Here is a 19805-nt window from a genome sequence, read left to right on the forward strand (position 1 = left end):
CGAGGCGCACTCACACGGGGGGGAGGTATGTGGTAACCGGGTATTGCTGTTTATTTTACACAGTTCTGTACAAAACAGCATTTACACGTGTATACAAGTCTTTATACAGAGTAAACCACCTGAAGAGAACAGTGTCTTTTTGCAGGGGCCATCCTGGCCTCCTCCATGAAGGTGTGAAAAGAGAATGAAACAGTTACGTTCCTGGAGAGCCAGAGTGCAGGCCAAGCGCACCAGCTATCAGTCTCCAGGGACCCTCAGCCACGGAAGGGTACTAAAGGCTCAGTAACCCCTCCAGGCGGGAATGGGCTGGAAACCGCTCCGAGCGTGTAAGGCAGGGGTTCATACTTAGGTGTGGGAGGTGTCTGACTGGATCCCCAAGCTGTGGCGTTTTGATCTGTACACGCAAGGGGAAATCACACAGTGCACACAACACTCAGCGCCACAACAGGTCCCTGCAATGGCACCTTGTCGCTTCACTAGGCGGCAGAGATGTTTGTGTCTTTCCCTCAGGAGTCAGTAACATCAAGTCTCCTCTTCCCTGTGTGTGGTGGAGGAGGACCAGAGAGCTGGAACAGGCACTCATAGCCTGTAACTGAAGCATGGACAGAGGGTTTCGACCTTTAACAAAGATCTTTCCTGCCAACTGCATCTGGTGTTGGAGCTAGAGGTGTTAACAGGAAAAACAATGTTAAAAGCCGACTCTCAACTGCTCAGTATTTGCTCCTTGATACCTGTGATATCAATCCTACCAGCTCTCTAGTTGCCCAGCATCTGACAAGCAAAGCAGGTGAGACAAGATCTGAATTTCTAATGTTAAAAAAACAGCAGAAAGATTTTCAGATGGGGGAGGGAACTCCTTTCCAACTGCCTTTACACAACAGAAAAGGCCAAACCCTACCACTGTATTTTAATTGTACAGGTCAGGCAGGATTTGCAGAAGCCCCTGAATTAGGAGCATAAACCCCACTGAATGGGACTTGTACTTTCAACTCACCTCAGTGCTTTGGAAAAATCCTCCCACACACTCCCTCTCTTCTTAATTCCCTGCCTGGGCCTACCACAAACCACACCAAGTTAAACAAGGGTCAAACACTGCAGAAAGGCTCATCTCTCTTGGGAGCTATATAGGAAGGTATCTTCTGTCTCAATGAGATCAACTGCAAGCATCCAAGGTGCCCCGGATGGAACCAGGGTCCTGGGTTTGTATTTAGGCAAGGAAGGTAAACCATGTGAGAAAATAACCCCCGGGGAGAGCGCCCTCCTCTTCTAGAAGTGGTTTTTTTGTTTTTTTTTAAATAAAGTGCTTCATTTAACAGCTCTTCCCATACCCCCAACTCCATTTATTGCAACGCAGAGGATGCCACCAACAACTTCCCATTGGTTGGGCAGCCCACTCCCCTGCAGCCAGAAATTGACAATACCTTTTACACATGCAGCATGTTACAAGACATGCTGGCCAAGGGGAGGAGTGAGTGCTTGATCAGTGACTAGCCAGATGTCACTAGAAAGCAAGGTGCCCTCAAAGAGGGGCCAACAACAGAAAGGGGAATGGTGCAAATTTCCTCCTTGCTTTTTTGTTTTTGTTTCTTGAATCAAAACATACCACAGACATCAGCCACTGCAGAAGCAAAGGGCAATTTGTTTGCTCAGAGCCCTGCTCCCATCCGATAAAGTTATGCTTGTATAAGGTGCGCACTGCTGTTATCTAGGCACTATTACTTCCTTACGCTGCAGTTCTGAATGGCATGGTGCCTTCGGGACTGAGAGCACAGTCAGAGTAACTCAGATATAAAATTGACTGTATTAAGAGTGAATAAAAGGCTCTAGATTACTGCAGGGCACAAAGCTTCTAGTATATTCAGATTTCCTTAACTCTTCAACCAACACCTAATTTCCAGGTGTGTAACTGCTGGAAACGGGGACAGATGGCATTGGGTGGGATGCAGCAGGGGACAGTCAGTCACCTGGGAAGCAGTGGGGCAGGGTAAGGGCACTTGTGGGAGGGGTTAGCAGCAGTGGAGGAGGAGGTAGAGATGTGTAGTGTCTATTGGCTCAGTTTAAGTCGGACAGTACTAGGTGCTTGGAGGTTTTGGGGCTGGGAGGAGGAGAAGCTCGCAGCAGATCTGGTGAGCGGCTGGGCTCTAGGCACCTGGGGTCAATTTCGGGAAAAGTCACTGACTTGCAGCATTTTAAGGGTTGACGTGAAAGTCTGAACAGTTATTTACCGAGACATTTTAAAGGGGCTTCCAGGGGCAATGGCTTCTGTCCTGCCGTAAGCTATTTTGCATGGTGGAAAGCATTTTTTTAATTTTAAAGGCTGTGTTTAAAAGTTAGCAATTGAAATGGCTTCTCTAGGTGTAGTAACAGGAGCTGGTGTGGTCTGGCAAGTAACTGTTCACACCTGGGGCAAATAATTCACACTCAGCCCTGCCTTATCTTGCTGAACTGAAAGAACCAACTACGCTTACCACCAGTCAAGTTGGTGTGGCAGGCTGAGAGCTGACCTCTCTCCAGCAGACCAGAAAAAGCCCATAGATGTTCCCGCCTGTAAACATACCAGACTGGGGAGATTAGGACACTAACTTAACTCATGCAGTTATACAGTGGTGACACCCTTGAACCCTAATGTTAGTCTAGGGGGTCTATTCCCATGAGAGGAATTTGTGAAGAGGGCTCTGCTCTACTAAAACATTGCCTGCAGAGCAAGAAAACGATCCGAGTGTTGGTAAGTCCAGGACTCTGCAGAAAGCGGAGTGCTCTGGGGGAGGGCAGAAAGGGATGCTATGGGAACCAGAAAGCTACTTACACCATTCGTCAGGAGTCTAACCTCCCCTACAACCCACTCAGTTCCCAGACTGATTCCTCGTGCAGATGCGACCGCTCATCTACCTGAAAATATTTAGTCATTTCCTCTCCCATTACACTCTGGGGAGAGAACGTCAGAGTGCTTCAAGAGACCGACACACACAGAGCCCTGCAGGTGTCCAGCCACTGTGTATGAAACCTGACCTGCCAGGCTGTTCCAGGCATTGTCAGCTCAGGAAGTGTTCGCTTCTAATTCCTCAGAGTAAGAGAGGAGGAGTTTCCTTGCTGCTCAGGGAGGCGAGAACAAGGTGAGCATCCTCACATGGTGAGCACTGCTGCTGGGCCAGTCCCCCTCCGCCTCGGAGACAAAGGCAAGTCGTGTTAAGGAGGGCAGCAGGACTAGAAAATTCTCTACACCAGTCATGTTTAGACAAGTCCTTTCAATAAAGGAAACACCGTCCTCTCCTGCCATGGCAGGACGTGATCTTTAAAGTGGCAGGGCACCATTCTCCCTCCATCAGGGGAAAATCTGCAGTTCGAACTTGGGTGCCCATTCTAGTGCACTCTTCACCACGGCAAGAGCAGCTGCCCCCAGTGCCACCGTCAGCCCCATCACTGCCAGCTTGACAAAGCGGTTGGTCCTTGGTTTTGTCAAGATGGATTTTGTCCGTTCCTCCACTCGGAGCCGGTCCCTGAAGCGTTGCCGCAGCACAGTGTCTGGTCTCTGCTGGGCTGAAGCCAACTCAAAGTCTTTAAAGGTGGAAGCAGCGGTCCTGCAAGCGAAGGGACAGAAATAAAGAGAAAAGGAGCTGAATGGGTCCTTCTGCACCCAGACACTCTTGGCTCCAAGCAGGATGAGCATTCCTCAGCACACTCCACTCTGCTGGCTGAACGAGAGCGATGCAGGAGCAGGGGACCGCGGCCCTACCCTGTCCCCAAAGCAACTAACTGAAGTGCAAAGAGAAATGTTGGTAAAAAGCACTGCTCCACACGTTACTGCCAATGCCACGGGGACAAAGCCAGAGGGCAAGTGACTGCAAAGGATGGAAACCGGTGTTCCAAACAAAACCTGAAAGAGACGTTTGTCATGGAAAAGCAGCACTCTGGAGTGTGAGGCCCTTTCAGCTTTGCTGGTTTGATTAGGCATTAACAGAGCATTGCTAACACTTTAAAATAGTTCCTGGAGGATAGGTCCCTCAATGGCTCTAAGCCAGGCTGGGCAGGGATGGTGTCCCTAGCCTCTGTTTGCAAGAAGCTGGGAATGGGCAACAGGCGAGTACCTGTTCTGTTCATTCCCTCTAGGACACCTGGCATTGCCCACCATACAGGATACTGGGCTAGATGGACCTTTGGTCTGACCCAGTAATGCCGTTCTTATGTTAGTCAGCCCTTAAGTACTGTTCTGCTGGTGTTGTAGCCACCAGCCCCAAGAACAGTTCATCCAACAAAGTGAGAGTATCATCTTAATACCACATTCAAACAACGCTCTGTTATCCCGACCAAGTGCTACGGGGTTTAGATTTGTGTGGGGACCAAATGGCAGAGAGGAGCTTGGGCTTTTGGACCCCAAGACAATGAATCCCAGCCCACAGAAGGAATGGATCCAGCAGAGAGGGGGCAGCATAGGGAGTGCCAAGGGAGCGAGGAAGCTGTCAGGGAGTTTGTGCAGAAGAGGGAAAGGCAGAGCCTGTTGGAATGAGCCAACCTGTATGGCTTGGCTTGGCTTTCTTTTAAAGAGCTGTGACCAGGTGAAATGGAACATTCTGCCTGCCCAGGTCAGAAGCACGAGGATTTAAAGCACACGCTCTGATCCTAGTCATACTCCATTCCTGCGAGCACTTTCTGAGATGGACACTGGGCTTCCCTCCTGAGCTGCGCTAATGCTGCGTGTTGGGAGTCGCACAGCGAAAACTCACCTCTCAACACGCTGCTGTGCTGCCTTCCTGGCAAGCTCCGACGGAGGAAACTGGACGAAGAGATCCCCAGCTCTGCTAATCAGGGTCTCGTAGGGAAGGTCCTGTGGGATCTGGGACAAGAGATGGTGGACAGAGGCCATGTCGCATTCGCAGTCCAGAACCTCCTGCTCCCGATATAGCACTATCTGCAAAGGGAAGGAAGAGCAGCTCAGTGCTCTGGGGTAGGATGGTGCCCTTTCTGTTTTCATTCACGACTGCCACCTCTAGGGCCTGCCATGAAAAGGGACCCCCCCACACACTGATTCTTAATGAATTCCAGGATCCCGCCTGGAGGTGCATAGGAGACGTAGTAAGTTCCCCCAGCTGCTCTGAAGCCAGGAAAAGCTCCTGCCGGAGGTGCTGTGGCTGTGGGAGCAGTCCAAGACTCCTGAGCCAGGCTCAGTCAGCATCTGAACAAGGCACCCTGGGGTGAAACGGCTTTGGAAACGACATTTGTTTAGGTGGCGCTCAGATAAATGGCACATGGACACAAATCAGAAACCTGCTTGCAACCAAGCCCTTACTGTAAATAATGCCTTGGTAAGTCTCCATCTCAAATTGCAGTGACAATGCCAAGGAAAAGAATTCCAGTCAGTATTGCACCCAGGGTCTGCCCAACACATTCATGCACTGCTGTAGTATGAAACAACAGGTTTAAGCTTGTTGTATGTCCTGCCTCCCTCTTAGCCACACAGTGCAGACATGCCAACTGCCCTGTATGGGAATAGCAGGAAGGCGAATACAGCTGGGATTCCACTCCCAGGGTTCAGAGATCGGGGCAGTGGGCAAAGAGGGACATGTGATGTTCTTCACTAAAAACACGCTGAAGTCACTAAACCCCATTCCCTCGGAAAGGGCTTTAGGTACACCTGACACTCTAGATGAAACAGGGTTAGAAGCCAATGCTGAATTCACTAGCCCCATCTGGGTAACTGTTAATGGTACACACTGGTTTCATTCATTTACAAAATCACAACAGCTGATACCGACCACAGCAGCAAAGTAAATGGGCATCAGCGGGTGACATGCCAGGAAGAAGTCATACAATCGCACCACATGTCGGAAGTCAGCCAGGACATGCCCAAACCAGGTGATCAACCAACTGAGTGCAAAGATGGTCCCCACTTCAGCACTGTGCAAATAGAAAACATCCAATTAGACAGCTCACCTGCTACCAGAATCTCCTCGGCCACACCTCTCCAGTGTGGATAAAAGTACCTTCTGGTGATCCCTTAATGCCAGGGGTTCCTCCATTTCTGGTAAGGGACGGGCCATTGGCCATCAGTGATGAGAGGTTAGGGCCCAGCCCATTACTATAACTGCCTCTCTCCCCCCGACAGACATGGAAATGCACAGTGACTGCATCACATACACTCAGGTGCATCTTGGAATGTCACCTGTAGCCGAGGATTCCCTCAGTTCCCAGATCACCACCGCCTGGAAGCGGTTCATTCAGAGAGGACACAGTTCCATCACAAAGGTCGGGAGTTTGACCCTGGAGTCTCTCTTCAGGAGGGTTTTAAAGAGAGTGATGTGTGCTGCTCTCATGTATAGCAAACTGCACGGTATGCGTTACAAACCTGCCAGCAGGGCTCCCCACTCTGAAGAGTTACCAGCCCCTGGGAGTCTGCCGCCAACATCACTAGAGATATTGCTAGCACAATGAACAGCGCAGCCATGGGTCTAGTGGGCAAGGGACTCTGAACAGAAGTTTCCCACCTCTGCTTTTCTCTGGATAGGTCCCCCCCTTTCCCTTGATTTCAACCCACCGCCATTTTTGAAAGGTGCCCCAATTATCCTCAGGGCCAATGATAAACTGCAGAAGGCCCCCAAAGGAGATGTCTCAGCGCCCACAGAACTATACAAATGAGGCAATCAGAACTGACTAATTAGAACTGTGTCCCACACCAGCTGCTCATCATTTTGTCATGCAAGCACAGATGATAAGGGGCCAGGGTGGTGATGTTACAGTATGACCCAGCCCTCAAGACACAGTGTAATGGCTTCAAAAGCAAGGGGCTGCGGGAAAACCAAGGGCCACAAGGGTTTCCTCATTTATCAGCGGTGGGGCCGCAGCTCCATTCTGAGGAAAGCACCGCTGTGCTGTGCAGGTCCTGACCCAGTTGAGCCACACAGTGCCTTGGAATAACACCACGAGAACAGCTGGGCTTGGCTGGGAGCTGCCGATGAACCCCGTGAGAAAGGGAAAGGTTTGGTGAATCTTGATGTACCTTTGCATGAAGTCATGGAGTTCAGGGTTCACCTGGTCTATAATGGGCATCAGGTAATTTAAAATGTGCTTGGTGTTGTCCATTGTTGGGTCCATAAAATCCCTGTCACAAGACAAATATAAGCTCCATCAGGTAACAGTGTCATTCTGGTCCCATTCACCACTGCGGGTGCACAACACACAGAGCAAGTCAGAAGTTAAGACACACTTGCAACCTAATTGACCCCGGGGGTGCGGGTGTCCCTACAACTGCATCTCAGGGAGTTCTGACCCTGTTGCATCCCACCCCTTCCTGAGATCCAGCCTCACAACAAGGAGTCAGAAAAGAGCCAGGGAGTCTGCCCTAGCACACCCTCTTCCCTGCAACAGCCACCTACCGCTAGCAGTAAGAACTAACCGCTGGTCTACACACAACCTTGCACCAAAATTACAGCACTGATTTTATTCACACCTTTTGCTACGTCTGTGCATGCCTGAGTGCAGATAGGCCCAGAGTTAGGAAAATAACATTAGCACAAGCCTAATGCCTTCCCAGTGCCAAGGGTTGTAGCCAACAGCTCCCCACTGGGGGACTGGAGAAGACTCCCTTCAAAACCAGTCCTATTGGCCAGAGCCTGACTTACACAACTCACTCAGACTCAGATTCTCCCACGGTACCTGGCCATGCTCACCCCTAAGCAAGTCCAAGACAGCCTATTGCACCGTATGAAAAGTGAGCCATTGTGTTAGGCCACTCTGGGGGCAGCCATGGAAGTGACAATGGAACAGGCGGTCACAGGAGGGGCTATGAAGTGGGTTTTTCATTTACAGAGGCAGTGCATTCCACGATGACATTAGAACAACCAGCCCTCAGTTCAGCTTTCCCCTCGGCATGTGCAATTCATGTCATTACCACTGCAGTTTCACAGCACCCCAGGCCTTGTTAGCACTGTCGGCTAAAAGCAGCCAGTCTATTCACGCTTTGCTTTTCAGGCTCTAGGCACTTCTTTGTTTTCCCTGCATTTCCAGACTCTTCCCTATGTGAATGGCAGGAAAGGCTTCTCCACAACATGCGGCTTCTGACAGGGAAGGCAGGCAGGAAGCTCCTCGTCACCCCACTCTGCAGGAGACGCGCCACGCATGCCCAGCTGAAGTACCTGAGGTGGTGGGTCGAAAGCTTTTCCACAAGAGCAGTCGCCAGTCTCTCCCCCACGACCAGCAGAAAAGTGACCACAATGTCATGGTAGCCCTGGTAGTAGTGCAGCTGGGGGTTGCGCTGTAAAACCTGCAGGATGCTGTCGATCAGTTCTTCCTGGAGCCCTTCCCTCTGCTCATCTGGCATCCCTGTGGGGACAGCAGCAGATGGGCCTAGTACAAGGCTGAGTCAGAGACCTGACAAGATACCTGCCACGTACTGTGTCAGTCAACCCACAGAATCCCAGGAGCAGTCGAATCAGCTGTGCCATGCAGAGATGGCCACAATCTCAATGTCTTGACAACTGTCAACCAACCCTATCTGAGCGTGGGGCATGGTGCCGTGGTCTGAGCATGGGACTAGAAACCAGCAAGTCCTGGCTATTAATATTCACTTTGCAAGGCTGAGGAGGATTTACTAGTATTTGTGAAACATCTTGAAGGCTAAATTCCACTCCATGCCTGTAAGTGCTGAGGATTTTAATTATTTTGAATATTCCAGATATCCTAATTAAACTAACCCCCTTTCATGGAAACTGTGCTGAGTTTGTAAAACTCACAGAAACCACTGCACTGCCCATCTCTAGACAGGGTTCTTCTGCCCACTGACAGAAAGCATCTTTGGAACAGAACGCCATGTGTAGAGAAAACCGTATCCACCTTTTGCCAGGACCCGTTTAAGTAGATACAGTGCCCCCCGGCAGAACAAGCTTCACAAAATCCCAAGCAAGGTTCTGACAACACAAAGATCTTTTTTGGGTCTATTATGAATTCTAAGCATTGTCAGAATATGGCCATTCAAAAGCAATATGGTGTTAGCAGAACCTCGAGCCACAGGGATCTGCATGGTATCCACAACACACTGAGGATCTGGATATACTGACTGTTTATACAAAGGAAAAAAAGCAAGCAGTGAAAAGCAGTTTCTGCCCAGGAGCAACAAACAGCTGCTCTGCAAAGTCAGGTAACTGCTAGTGTAAAAGGGTCTAGAAATAGCACCAAGCACCAACCAACCATATGAACTAAGCAAAGGCAAGGTTTTGTTATTAAACATTGAGAGTTGTTCTAGGTTGGTGCATGACAGTCACTGGAAGGAAAACGCTTTAGCAATCATTAAAAAAACCCAAATCCATGTAAATCATTCGTGAACTCAGGCTCCAAACCCAGACATGTTTCAGCCCAAGACACATGTAGGAAAATGGTAAACCCCTCAAACGCCGTACACGAGTCTGTCGCATCCTATGAACAGCAGCAGAACGGCCAGGGATGGCTATATCTGAGTCAGGCCTCTCTAGATAAAGGGCGAGTTTGAACTGTACCAGATGGGCTGGCAGAATGAGTCAGCAAGTTAAGGGCGAGAATTTAGTGTGGAAAGAACCTGCTGAAAAACAGCTGCAGTGCAAGCCTGCAACCATATCTGAAATGGGTGTTGCTGCAAACAGGTCGGAAAGGCCTTTCCAGAAGACTCCATTTCTATGGGCCCCTGGAGTGCTGCTCCTGCAGATCTACTGTGGCCCCTGAAGTGAGATGCATCACATGGAGGTGTGGGGACAGGGAGCTCCTGGTGCACATGGAGCTTCCCTGCTATAAACAGGAAGACCATCTCACCAGGTGGGAAGCGGCGCAGGGATCGCCTCACATCCAGTAACACCTGCTGGTAGTCTTCATTGTCCTCCCGCAGCTCCTTTCCTGATGGAGAAAGAAGAGCATTACAAACCCACCCGGGGCACTGAGTAGCATACAGAGTGCAATAGAGGGAGCTGGTTCAGAGAAGGACCCTGCACAAGTCAAGGGCATGAAATTTAGGCCCCAAACTGATCAAGTCCCCAATTTTAGATCCCCATTTTCACTTGTTACACATGAGCCCAGTACTGCTATACATTCTGGCACTGTCAATACCAATTTATGACATTCCAGTGCCAGAAAACAGGGCACGAATTTCTTTGGTACAAACATCATTTTAAGATCCTTACATCATCATCTTTCCTTTGTCATAAATCTTTGCCCCATCACCATACCACTGGAGTAAGGCAGAATATAGCTTTAAGACATTACACAGGGGTAGAGGCAACACCGCACAGTTTAATAAATAGAAATTGAGTGAAATTAAGGATGGGTAGCTAAGATATTTAAAACACGTAAGTGGAAGAAATCATTACCGTGCCATAAGCCACGCACACAGCTGTATGGAGCTGAACATTAGTCTCCTGCAGCTCTGCATTTTTAATACAACCCTAGCTACTCCAGGACAACCAAGTATGCACCCCTTTGAACAGATACTTCTGCTCACAAAAACCCATCTTACACTCTGGGGGCTGCGCAAGTAAAAACTACTGCATATGGAACTCCTCCAGGTCTGCGAATCAAGCAAATTTTCCCTGCCTCGGATGTGACTTATTCTATGTACAAGCTTCAATTTACAGTAATTTGGCCACTGATTCACCCATGCCTAGGACAGGAAGGTCCATTTAGTATTCAATAAAGCCAAGCTCCCATTCACGATAAAGGTAATTAAACTAGATACGTTTGCAACATAGCAGCTTTTTGCTACTAGTTAACGTGCATTTTGCAAGCAAATTACACCAGACCGCAACAGCTGTGTTCCAAACACGCTTACTTCAATCAATGTGGCCCAACAGTAAAAGGACTCTTACAGTGCAATGGAAAAATAAAAAATTCAGGTCATTCCTGGATCTGCTATTCATATCATTAAATATGTAACGCAGGTGAAACCACGGAATCGTTCCGCGCCACAAGTATGATTCTCAAGCAAGCGCAATGGAAAAGGCATCTCAATTTACATGAAGAAAACGCAAGTTAAAAACAGCCCAATTCAAGCCCTACGTATGTACAAAGATCACTAGAATTTTTCCCAAAGCAGCAAAGAAAGGGCTTCTCTGTACCTGGAGCAGGAGGCAGATCATCCGTCTTCACGTTGAGAAGCTTTGGCCATACTTTGCAACGAATCTCATCTGTCAGGAGACCCCCTTCACTGATCGCCATTCGTCTGAGTGCAGCCACATCAATGGGATCGCTGTTCAGGGCCTGATAAATCTCCGCTACTTTCCTTTTCTTCTTAGAATTATACTCTGCAAGAGGAACAAAAAATAAAGTTTCAGGATTACAGCTATCGTCCAGCATGCAAAACGAAGGCACAGACTGGATTAGCTCACAGATGCAAAGACCATGTAAAAAAAGTGATCGAAAAAACATGTTGGGTCACCCCGGCTAGAGATGGGAGGCGCCTAGGAGATTATTCACTCTGCTTCCCCTGCAAGGGCAGATTATATATGACCTATCATCACTGGATACCAAGAATCTTCACCAAAGGCCACGCATAACAACGGCACTTTCACCACTTAAAGTGCCAACTCCACTACCCTGCTACCAGCTCTGCAATTCCTTCACGCCCTGTGAGATCTCACTGGAATACAGGCTACTGTTCTTCAGATGACATATGAATTCTGAGGTGTCAGAGACGCAATCACTAATGTTCTACAGTATCCCTTGTCCTTCAATTCTAATGTCAACAGAACTGCCACTGCACCTGACCCAGTAGTTACTATTCAAAGCCATTTTGCAACTGTTTGCCTTCCCCTGCTGGGATGGCTCAGCTTCCAGCTGAGGTGTCAAGTGTTTCATAAGACTGGTACTCTGCATTGGTACTGGCTGGCAGCTAGACTCTAGTATTGTTGAGCTGAGCTTACCCCAAATCAGTACCTAGAAACATCACGTAACTGAACATTTCCCCAACGCTGCCATATGTGCACAGGAGCATTTACATTAGAATTATACTCCATTTCCATACAGATCATACCTACCCACCCTTCTGGAGTGTTGCAAGGATTTGCCAATGAATATTTGTAAAGTGATGTCAGGGCTAAGTACTGTCAAGCAAATATACCATGATGCCTTTATAGGACATTTGATTTTCAGGGACATTAGGTGGGGAAAAGAATGACACACACAATGCATGTAGGGAACTGCTTATTAACAGGTTAAAGGCATTCGACAGGATCCAGAAATATTTCCTTCGAGCAGATTCCAGCGTGGCCATATTTGCAGTGGGGGACTTGCCAGCACCATGCTATGTGGGGAAAGAAAGGCAGCTGAGAATCAGCTGATTTCCATATCCTTTGGCAGCAAAATCCTTCAGTACGTGTGAAGGTTTTGTTTGAGAGCCATGGCTCCAGTGCGTAAAATGAGAGAGTACATCTAGCCTGCCTTCAAAAGCTTTCCCAACAAGCTCATGTTTGTGTGGCTTCCAGTCGAAACCCCACTCTCACCATCCATTATATCACCCCTTTGATCTGAACGGCATTAAACTGGCACTAAGTCAGTCTGGATGGGATTTTTGGGGGGGGCAGATGGACAGGGATGGACTAAAACTGGCCTAATGGAGAAAACGGTTGGTTTTCCCACCATGCTTTCCCTCACTGTCGTTTACAGCAACCCTTTGAACATTTGATATCAGAAGTGTTTCCTCCCTACTGCTCTTCCACCCTTGTCTGCTATTAGAGAGTTGCTCCTGAGTGCTCAGTTTATAGCATTGTGTTCTGAAGTGTCTGAATGAGAGAAATGGACAGGATGACAGGCTTTTCAAACACCTCCAAACAAGTCAGTAGCTCAAGTGGTGGATGGTACCCATCTAAACAGCATCCCTTTCAAAACTCCTTTTGTATAGCTTGTTTTTCAATCAACATGTAGGTCTGCTTAGTTTTTGATAAGTCTGCAACTCCCTCTTAAGTAACAAGTCACCTGATGCCAGTAAACAGAGAAAGTTATCAAAACCTTATCCAGTAATTCTACTCTCCCTGTATTTCCTTTCTCCTCCCTGCTGCACACCAAGGTGTTAGTGTGTGAACAGAAGTTACCTCCTTTCTACTCAGCTACTGCCTACTGAAGTCAAGCTTTAAAGTCAACACAAACACTGGACTGACACATAGTGAATGAATCAGGAAGGAGGAGAGAAAGCTTATAAAAGAGAACACTCAAAGAATGTAGGAAGCAACACCCAGGAAAGAAAATATATGCTGCCCTGGCCTCCCCCACATTACATTATTTTTAAAGTTGAACGCGTGAAAATTGAGAACTGTTGCGTGGGGGTGGAAAGAATGCATGTTTTCAAACATGTTTTTGATCCACCGACAATTTCTACTCAAGTCCCTAGCAAGTATCAATCACCACCACCTTGTCTGAGAGAAACGTGCAGCCAAAGGGATGAGGTAGGTTTTGCTAGACAAGTAATTCCAGGTCCTCCATAAAATAAGGCCCAGCTGGATTTTGTTTCTGTCCAGGACTAACGATGGAGCTCAAAGCCTGTGACAGGTGCTCTTTTACACAATTGTACAAATAGACAGCTAAAGAAATAAATAAAACAAAGGTGCAGATGATCCCCTAGGATGCTAAAGGGCTATATAGAGATGGGCACATGTACCAGTGTCTGATTTCAGTAATTATGCTGAGAGAACTCTACAATTCCAATGGCATGCGGAAACAGAAAGCATTGGCACAGCATTGATAATATTTAACGCTGAGGTAACACTTTGTAAAGATTGCAGCACTCCTGCGATGGCAGCAAATATTCTCCCATTTTACAGCTGGGGAAACTGAGGCTCAAAGACGTCTAAGGGAATGGTCCAATGCTGCACTGGGAATGGAACTTCTAGCCCTCCGTTCAAGCCACAGTCATGGAGCCCGTTAATCTCGCAGGCAATGGAAGAACAATTATATTCTGCTTGTCAAGACACAAAACTAAGATTGCCCCATTTGACTTGCTTTCCCCCTAAGTAGTCATTGGGACTACTCGCGCTTAAAGGTAAGCATGGGCACATTTGCAGGACGTGCGCACATTTGTGTTGCATCTGAAGTGAGGTTTTTTACCTCACGAAAGCTTATACCCAAATAAATCTGTTAGTTTTTAAGGTGCCACCGGACTCCTTGTTCTTTCTGTGGATACAGACAAACACAGCTACCCCCCGATACTTGCAGGACTGGGGCCAACGTCACAAATAGGAAGAGAGTGGGTGTATTTGTATTTCAGAGGCACACTTAGGGCCCTATGGCGGTAGGTGGGGCACAAACACAAGACACAGGGCCCCAAAGAGTCTGGTTCAAGGCAACCAAAAGGCAACAGACACCAGGAAGGACGGGGGATGAATGGACGAGGGCAGCAGTCCTGAAACCACACCTGAACACAGTCTAAGTTACTGGCTATAAATACCCTTGGAGGGGAACAAACCCTTCGCCTGGGTCATCAGTGGTGTGCGCCTGACCTCCTAGTTCTGCTCCACTCGCCTCCCTTGGGCAGCCCCGTTGGGGTACAGCAGTCGAGACCCCCCTGCACAGTGCTACAAAGCACCTCCCGCCAGAAGCACTCAAGGGGGTAAACAACTGCCCCGTTCCCCCCCGGGCTACCACCGCCCTTCGGGTGCTGCAAAGGGAACCGGCCGGGAAGCCGCGGGCTTGTCGCTGCGCCATGGCCAGGCCAGGCCAGCCGCCGCCGGCTCGGTTCGCAGGCGCCCGCCGCGGGAGGGTCCGGGCCCGGCGGGGCTCACACCCGCCAGGGGAGGGCCGGGGGCCGGGCCCGCTACAGACCCCCTGACACGGGGACAAGCCGCCGAGCCGCCGCCGGGCTCGGGGGGCGGAAAGCTCGTTCGTACGGGACTTAGAGCCCGGCCGAGCCCCGGCGCTTCCGGACCCCCGAGCGGCGCCAGGCCCGGCGGGGGGGGGGGGGGGGGGGGCGCTGAGGGAGGCCCCGGCCCGGCCTGGCTGCGGGGGCAGCTGGGACGCGGGGGCTCCGGAGGGGCGGGGCTTGCAGAGACCCCGCCCCCCAGGCCAGGGCCCTGCCCCCCGGTACCGTGCGGCGCGATCCCGTCCGGCGGCGGCGGCCTGCGCAGGGACATGGTCTCCGGGCGCCGAAGCGCATCCCGGGCGGGCGGGGCCCGGCTCCGCTTCCTGCGCTAGCGGCGCGCGGCCGCCGATGTCATCGCGCCGAGCGCTTGCGCGTGAGGCGCCCGTCCCAGGGCCAGGGCGGAAGGGAGCCGTAGAAGCCACGGCGCGTGCGCCTAACGGACGCCGCCTCCTGAGAGAGTCCGGCCTGCGCGCGCTGCTTCTCGCGCTCGGTCCCGCCCCCCAGCGCGCGCCTGCGGCACGTGGCTGTGAGCAAGTCGGTGCAGGGCGCGGGGCTGGGGCAGCCGCTGCAAACCCGTCCCTCGTGCCCGCGGAGCGGCGGCGGGCCCTGCCCACGTGTCTGCGCGGAGAACGTGCTCGGGGTACAGGATAAACCCAGGGTGAGAGCACGCAGGGGCCAGCTCCAGCTAGGCAAGGGCCGGGAACTGACCCGCAAGGTGCAGAGGTCGCACGGCCGTCTGCAGCGCTGCTGGCAAGGGAAAGAAACAACCCGCAAAGCTTGCACGGGGTGGTAGAATAGTGACACGGACAAAGAGCTTTACCCAAAGCTAGCACTTTTACATTACATGCTCCAGCCCAACACTCAAACCCTGGTACAAACCAGCCACTGACTACCCAGAGAAGGAAGAAGATGCTTTTTAGGATTTGTCACAGCCATAAGTGTCTAGGGATAATTTGAACACACAGGTTGGAAGTAGCAATGATGGGTTGGATTAAGTTGTAGGCAAGTGGTGCAGAGATGAAGTGAAATGGTGGATGATTAGTAGAAAATCATATTTAACAACCTAGTGACTGGGAACAGTATTCCCTCAAAGAAATTCATAAAGTGACAAAGCCCCAGAGGGTAGTATGAAGGACGAGGTAGATCACATCTGCATTTCAAAAGACGTTCTAATTTGTTAGCAGATGTACAAAGGAACAGATGGGGGCAGTAGCTATAACCTTACTATCATTAAATTGAAGTTCACGTTAAAAAGGATGAAGAAGGTTAGAAGACCGCACATCAACAGCACACTATTAAAAGACCCAGACATTAAGTACAGTTCAGTTTGTTGAAACCCGGCTTCAGTTTATTGTAGTAGAGACAACTGAAGAAAATCAAGACATGTGCTCTACAGCAAGATATCAGAGCATACGACTTAGAAATGGCAAAGACAGTCCTAACAGCAATAGAGTCTAGAAAGGGAAGGATGGATTAGCAATGTGATTGGGGTAGCAGTAGAAAAGACGCTAAAGCAAAATCTCTTGAATGCTAAGACGAAGACATAAGCAAGTGGAATACAATGACAGAGCTCTACCCGGCAAGATTAAAAAAAAGAGTACTAGAGGAGATAAAAGGGCATATATAAGGTCAAAACATGTCAAGAGGCTGACCATACTAGCCAGAGTGACCTTACAACCTTGTATAAGGATCAAATATCAAAGGAAACTTTAGCAATAGTGGAAGCCCTCTTAAAGATGCAAATAGAAAAGACTTCTAGTGCAGAAGAACAAAGGGAAAGATGGGCAAAACATTTTCAGGCTGTTTTAAACAGACCAAGCCCAAGCAAAATTACTAGACATTTGTGACAAAGACCTACCGCCCGAGTTTGGTATCGGTTTAGGAGATATTATAGTGGATGTTAGAAAAGCCATCACTAATCTTAAAAATGGCAAAGCACCAGGAGAGGATATTACTGGAAAGACACTTAAAGCAAGTGCTGAAACAGCCCACAGACTTTCTTGGGGTTTTTCAATAAAATATGGATAGAAGAAAAGAATCCATTCCACTGAAAGAGGCCTTTTAGTAAAATTGCCAAAGAGAGGTGACCTTACCAACTGCCATAGCTGGAGAGGAATCATTACTCAGGGCCTAGGAAATAATGCATCCTGGAATGTATCAAGAAGCAAATACAACTCCAACTTAACCTGCTTGTTATTCTTTCATTGAGATCATGCGCAGACTATAATTGTTATTCTCAGAACAAAGTATGGAGTGGCAAGCACCTCGTGATAAGTTTTCTTGATTGCACACAAATAGCCTTTGCAAAATTATGTATGCTATGGAATACCAGCAAAACCAATTTGAATAATTAAGGCTCTATATGATAATTCTGAACATGCAGCCAGAGATGGTGCCAATAGCCAATAGGTTGCAGCAACAACTGTAGTAAGGCAAGGGTGTATTATGTCCCCCCTATTGTTTCCATTCATCATTTGCTATGTCAGGAGGAAAGTAACCGCAGAAGGCAACCAAGTAATTTTATGGGCAAATGATCAATCACAATTGGATGACTTTTTCATGATGACATCGTCCTGCTTAGTTCAACACATAATTTAATGGAAGAAAACACCGTGCTTTTGGCATACACAACAAAAGTATGTTCATTAACAGGAAGACAAAATAGGTGACTACTAATGTCCCCAAAGCATTCAGAGTAAAAGTAGTAAGTCACGTTACCTTCCCAGGGAAGAATGTGCAATGAGGGTGACACCATGGTAAATGTCAAGCAATGAATATCAGAAGCAGCAAACAACTTTCATAAACTTGGAGATTTGAAAAAATGACCAGATTGACACCAATAAAAATACGAATATTTAACACCAGCATCATGTCTGTCCTTTATGGAGCAGAGTCATAGAAATCTATAAGAAAATTGATAAGATTATTTCATTCCAAAGAAAATGCCTGTGAAAGTTCAGAGTTTCTTGGAAAGAGTTTCTGCAAAATCAGAAGTTCTAAGGAGAGCAAACCAACCTAAAGCATCAAATATGGTAAGATGACAATGATGATCACATTTAGGACATCCTTTAAGGATGCCACCAACATGACTTCCACATCAAGCAAAGTCCACATGGACACCACCTGGAAAGAGAGAGGGTGACCCAGAGAAACATGCGTAACAGAGAAAGAAGCCAAATCCATCAACTGACACACAGAAGGGCTCCTCTCTACAGTGCAAACGAAGATGAAAATAAGCAAATTGACCATCAATGAGACTGTACCAAAACAGATGTCACACTGAATTGTATTAAGATCTTCTATAGCAGAGTTAGCCAGCCACCCTGGAATTTTTTACTTCTAATTTGCTTTAATTTTTTCCTCCCTTCTCACATTTCCCCTCCTACATTTCAGGCCCGGTTTAATAGTACACCTCTACCCTGATACAACGCTGTCCTCGGGAGCCAAAAAATCTTACCGCGTTCTAGGTGAAACCACGTTATATTGAACTTTCTTTGATCCTCTGGAGTGTGCAGCCCCGCCCCCCGGAGCGCTGCTTTAATGCGTTCTATCTGAATTTGTGTTATATGGGGGTAGAGGTGTATCATGCATTTACATAGCACCTCATCCACTAACACCACTTTACAAAAGGGAGTTCTTGCAGGTATGGATTTCTCCAGTGTGTATTTGTACAGCTTCTGGCACAAGGAGGCCCTGATCCTCACTGGGGCTTCTTGGTGTTAAAGACAAACTGAGATTGCATCACTTGCCATTTAAATGCAGCCAGCTCTGGGTTGTAACTCTTTAGCAGCACACCAGTAGTTTAGGCCAGGAATTCAATACCAGATCACCAGAAACTCAACATTTGCTTTGCAAGACAAAGATCCCTTTTCAGTTAACTACATATCCTCCATCACAGTACTTGTGTTCTTGAAGTTTCATTCCATGGATTCAGAGGAAGGGCTCCACACACTCCCAATTCCAGAATTGGAGAGTCACTGCCTTAACCCAGCTCAAACCGCAGGGGCAATTTGGGTGGAAATAGAATTACTCGAATTATCCCCACTCTCCTACACAAAATCGAATTCTTTCGAAGACCAACGTAAGGTTTTTAGTGACCACAAATGACCAGGACATTTGTTTTCATCCTTCACCCAAGTGACAGTGTTGCCAGCAATAGTGTGCCCCTAATCGCCACAGAGACCGGCTCAGAGGAAAGAATGCACCTGCCAAATCACCACTTCCTGCAGCACCTAGATGCTCTGTGGAGGCCTCCATCCAAGCTCTGACAAGCCAGGACCTGCTTGCTTGTGTGAGCTTGGAAAAACCAAGGCACAAAGTGGCACAGGTACAGAAGATGAAAAAGTACTGTCTGAGCAGGGCACAAGTTTCTGCAGCATTAGAATGGATACATTTCATCTTTATTTCCTTTTTTGGAAGACACCACTGTAATTTGTGTAAAATCAAAGCAATTTAGTATGCATGTGCAACTAGCTGCAGGTTACTGTACTGCTCACTCTGTGGTGGTGATTTTGTTTCAATGTTTTTATTAAAAAAAATTAAAGACCTCCATGGCACAACTTCTTCCCAGCATGGTTAAGTTTAGTTAGAACAATTACAATACAATTACAACCAATAAATCGAGAAAAGAAAGTCTAACTTCAACAAAAAAAGGGCCACTTCAAACAAGATAAAAAACCTTTTAAAAAAAAGACCTTGAAGGTTAGTTGCCAACAGGACTAATATATTGGCATTTGATTTCCTGCCACTTAACACAATGCAGAGACAAGTACTGCTGAGAAACAAGTGTTCCAATACAAGGTATACAGATGAGGTAATCTACAACACAGAAGTTGTTACAATCTGTAAACCCTTGCCCTCCCATCACCACTTGGACACACTATCCCAGTCTATTTAGTTGCGTGCTTGTGCAGTGAATCTGATGTAGCATTTTATATAAAGAGCTTGTGTCACTTCCAGACGGAGTCCTTCCATTCTCATCTTGTTTTCTTGCTTTCTTTTGCAAGGC

The 19805-nt window shown here is 48.2% G+C and overlaps 1 protein-coding gene across 2 annotated transcripts; it reads right to left on the bottom strand.

Moving 5' to 3' along the window:
• Positions 1-28: 28 nt before the first annotated feature.
• TBC1D20 (TBC1 domain family member 20) lies at positions 29-15123 on the bottom strand. Of its 2 annotated transcripts, XM_054045353.1 has the most exons (8): positions 15023-15123; positions 11067-11252; positions 9772-9852; positions 8127-8313; positions 6992-7093; positions 5751-5892; positions 4722-4906; positions 29-3578 (listed from the first exon to the last, which is right to left on the bottom strand). In XM_054045353.1, exons 1-8 carry the CDS (start codon positions 15066-15068, stop codon positions 3323-3325), a joined length of 1185 nt encoding a protein of 394 aa, XP_053901328.1. In that variant the 5' UTR covers positions 15069-15123; the 3' UTR covers positions 29-3322. The 2 variants fall into 2 exon arrangements, with proteins under 2 accessions (XP_053901328.1, XP_053901327.1); XM_054045352.1 differs by lacking the exon at positions 15023-15123 and having other exon boundaries at positions 11067-14638.
• Positions 15124-19805: the final 4682 nt, after the last annotated feature.

Source organism: Malaclemys terrapin, chromosome 12 (assembly GCF_027887155.1).
Source record: "Malaclemys terrapin pileata isolate rMalTer1 chromosome 12, rMalTer1.hap1, whole genome shotgun sequence".
NCBI lineage: Eukaryota > Metazoa > Chordata > Testudines > Emydidae > Malaclemys > Malaclemys terrapin.

Bases quoted from the DNA above. Each gene is read 5' to 3' on its own strand.
- TBC1D20 (XM_054045352.1), bottom strand. From the start codon at position 11,376: ATGTTTTTTCGATCACTTTTTTTACATGGTCTTTGCATCTGTGAGCTA. The intron at 5,893-6,991 runs GTACATCAAGAT...CTATTTGCACAG, and splicing joins CTCCATGACTTCATGCAAAG to TGCTGAAGTGGGGACCATCT. The intron at 4,907-5,750 runs GTCGGTATCAGC...TTCCCTTTGCAG, and splicing joins CCATTTACTTTGCTGCTGTG to ATAGTGCTATATCGGGAGCA.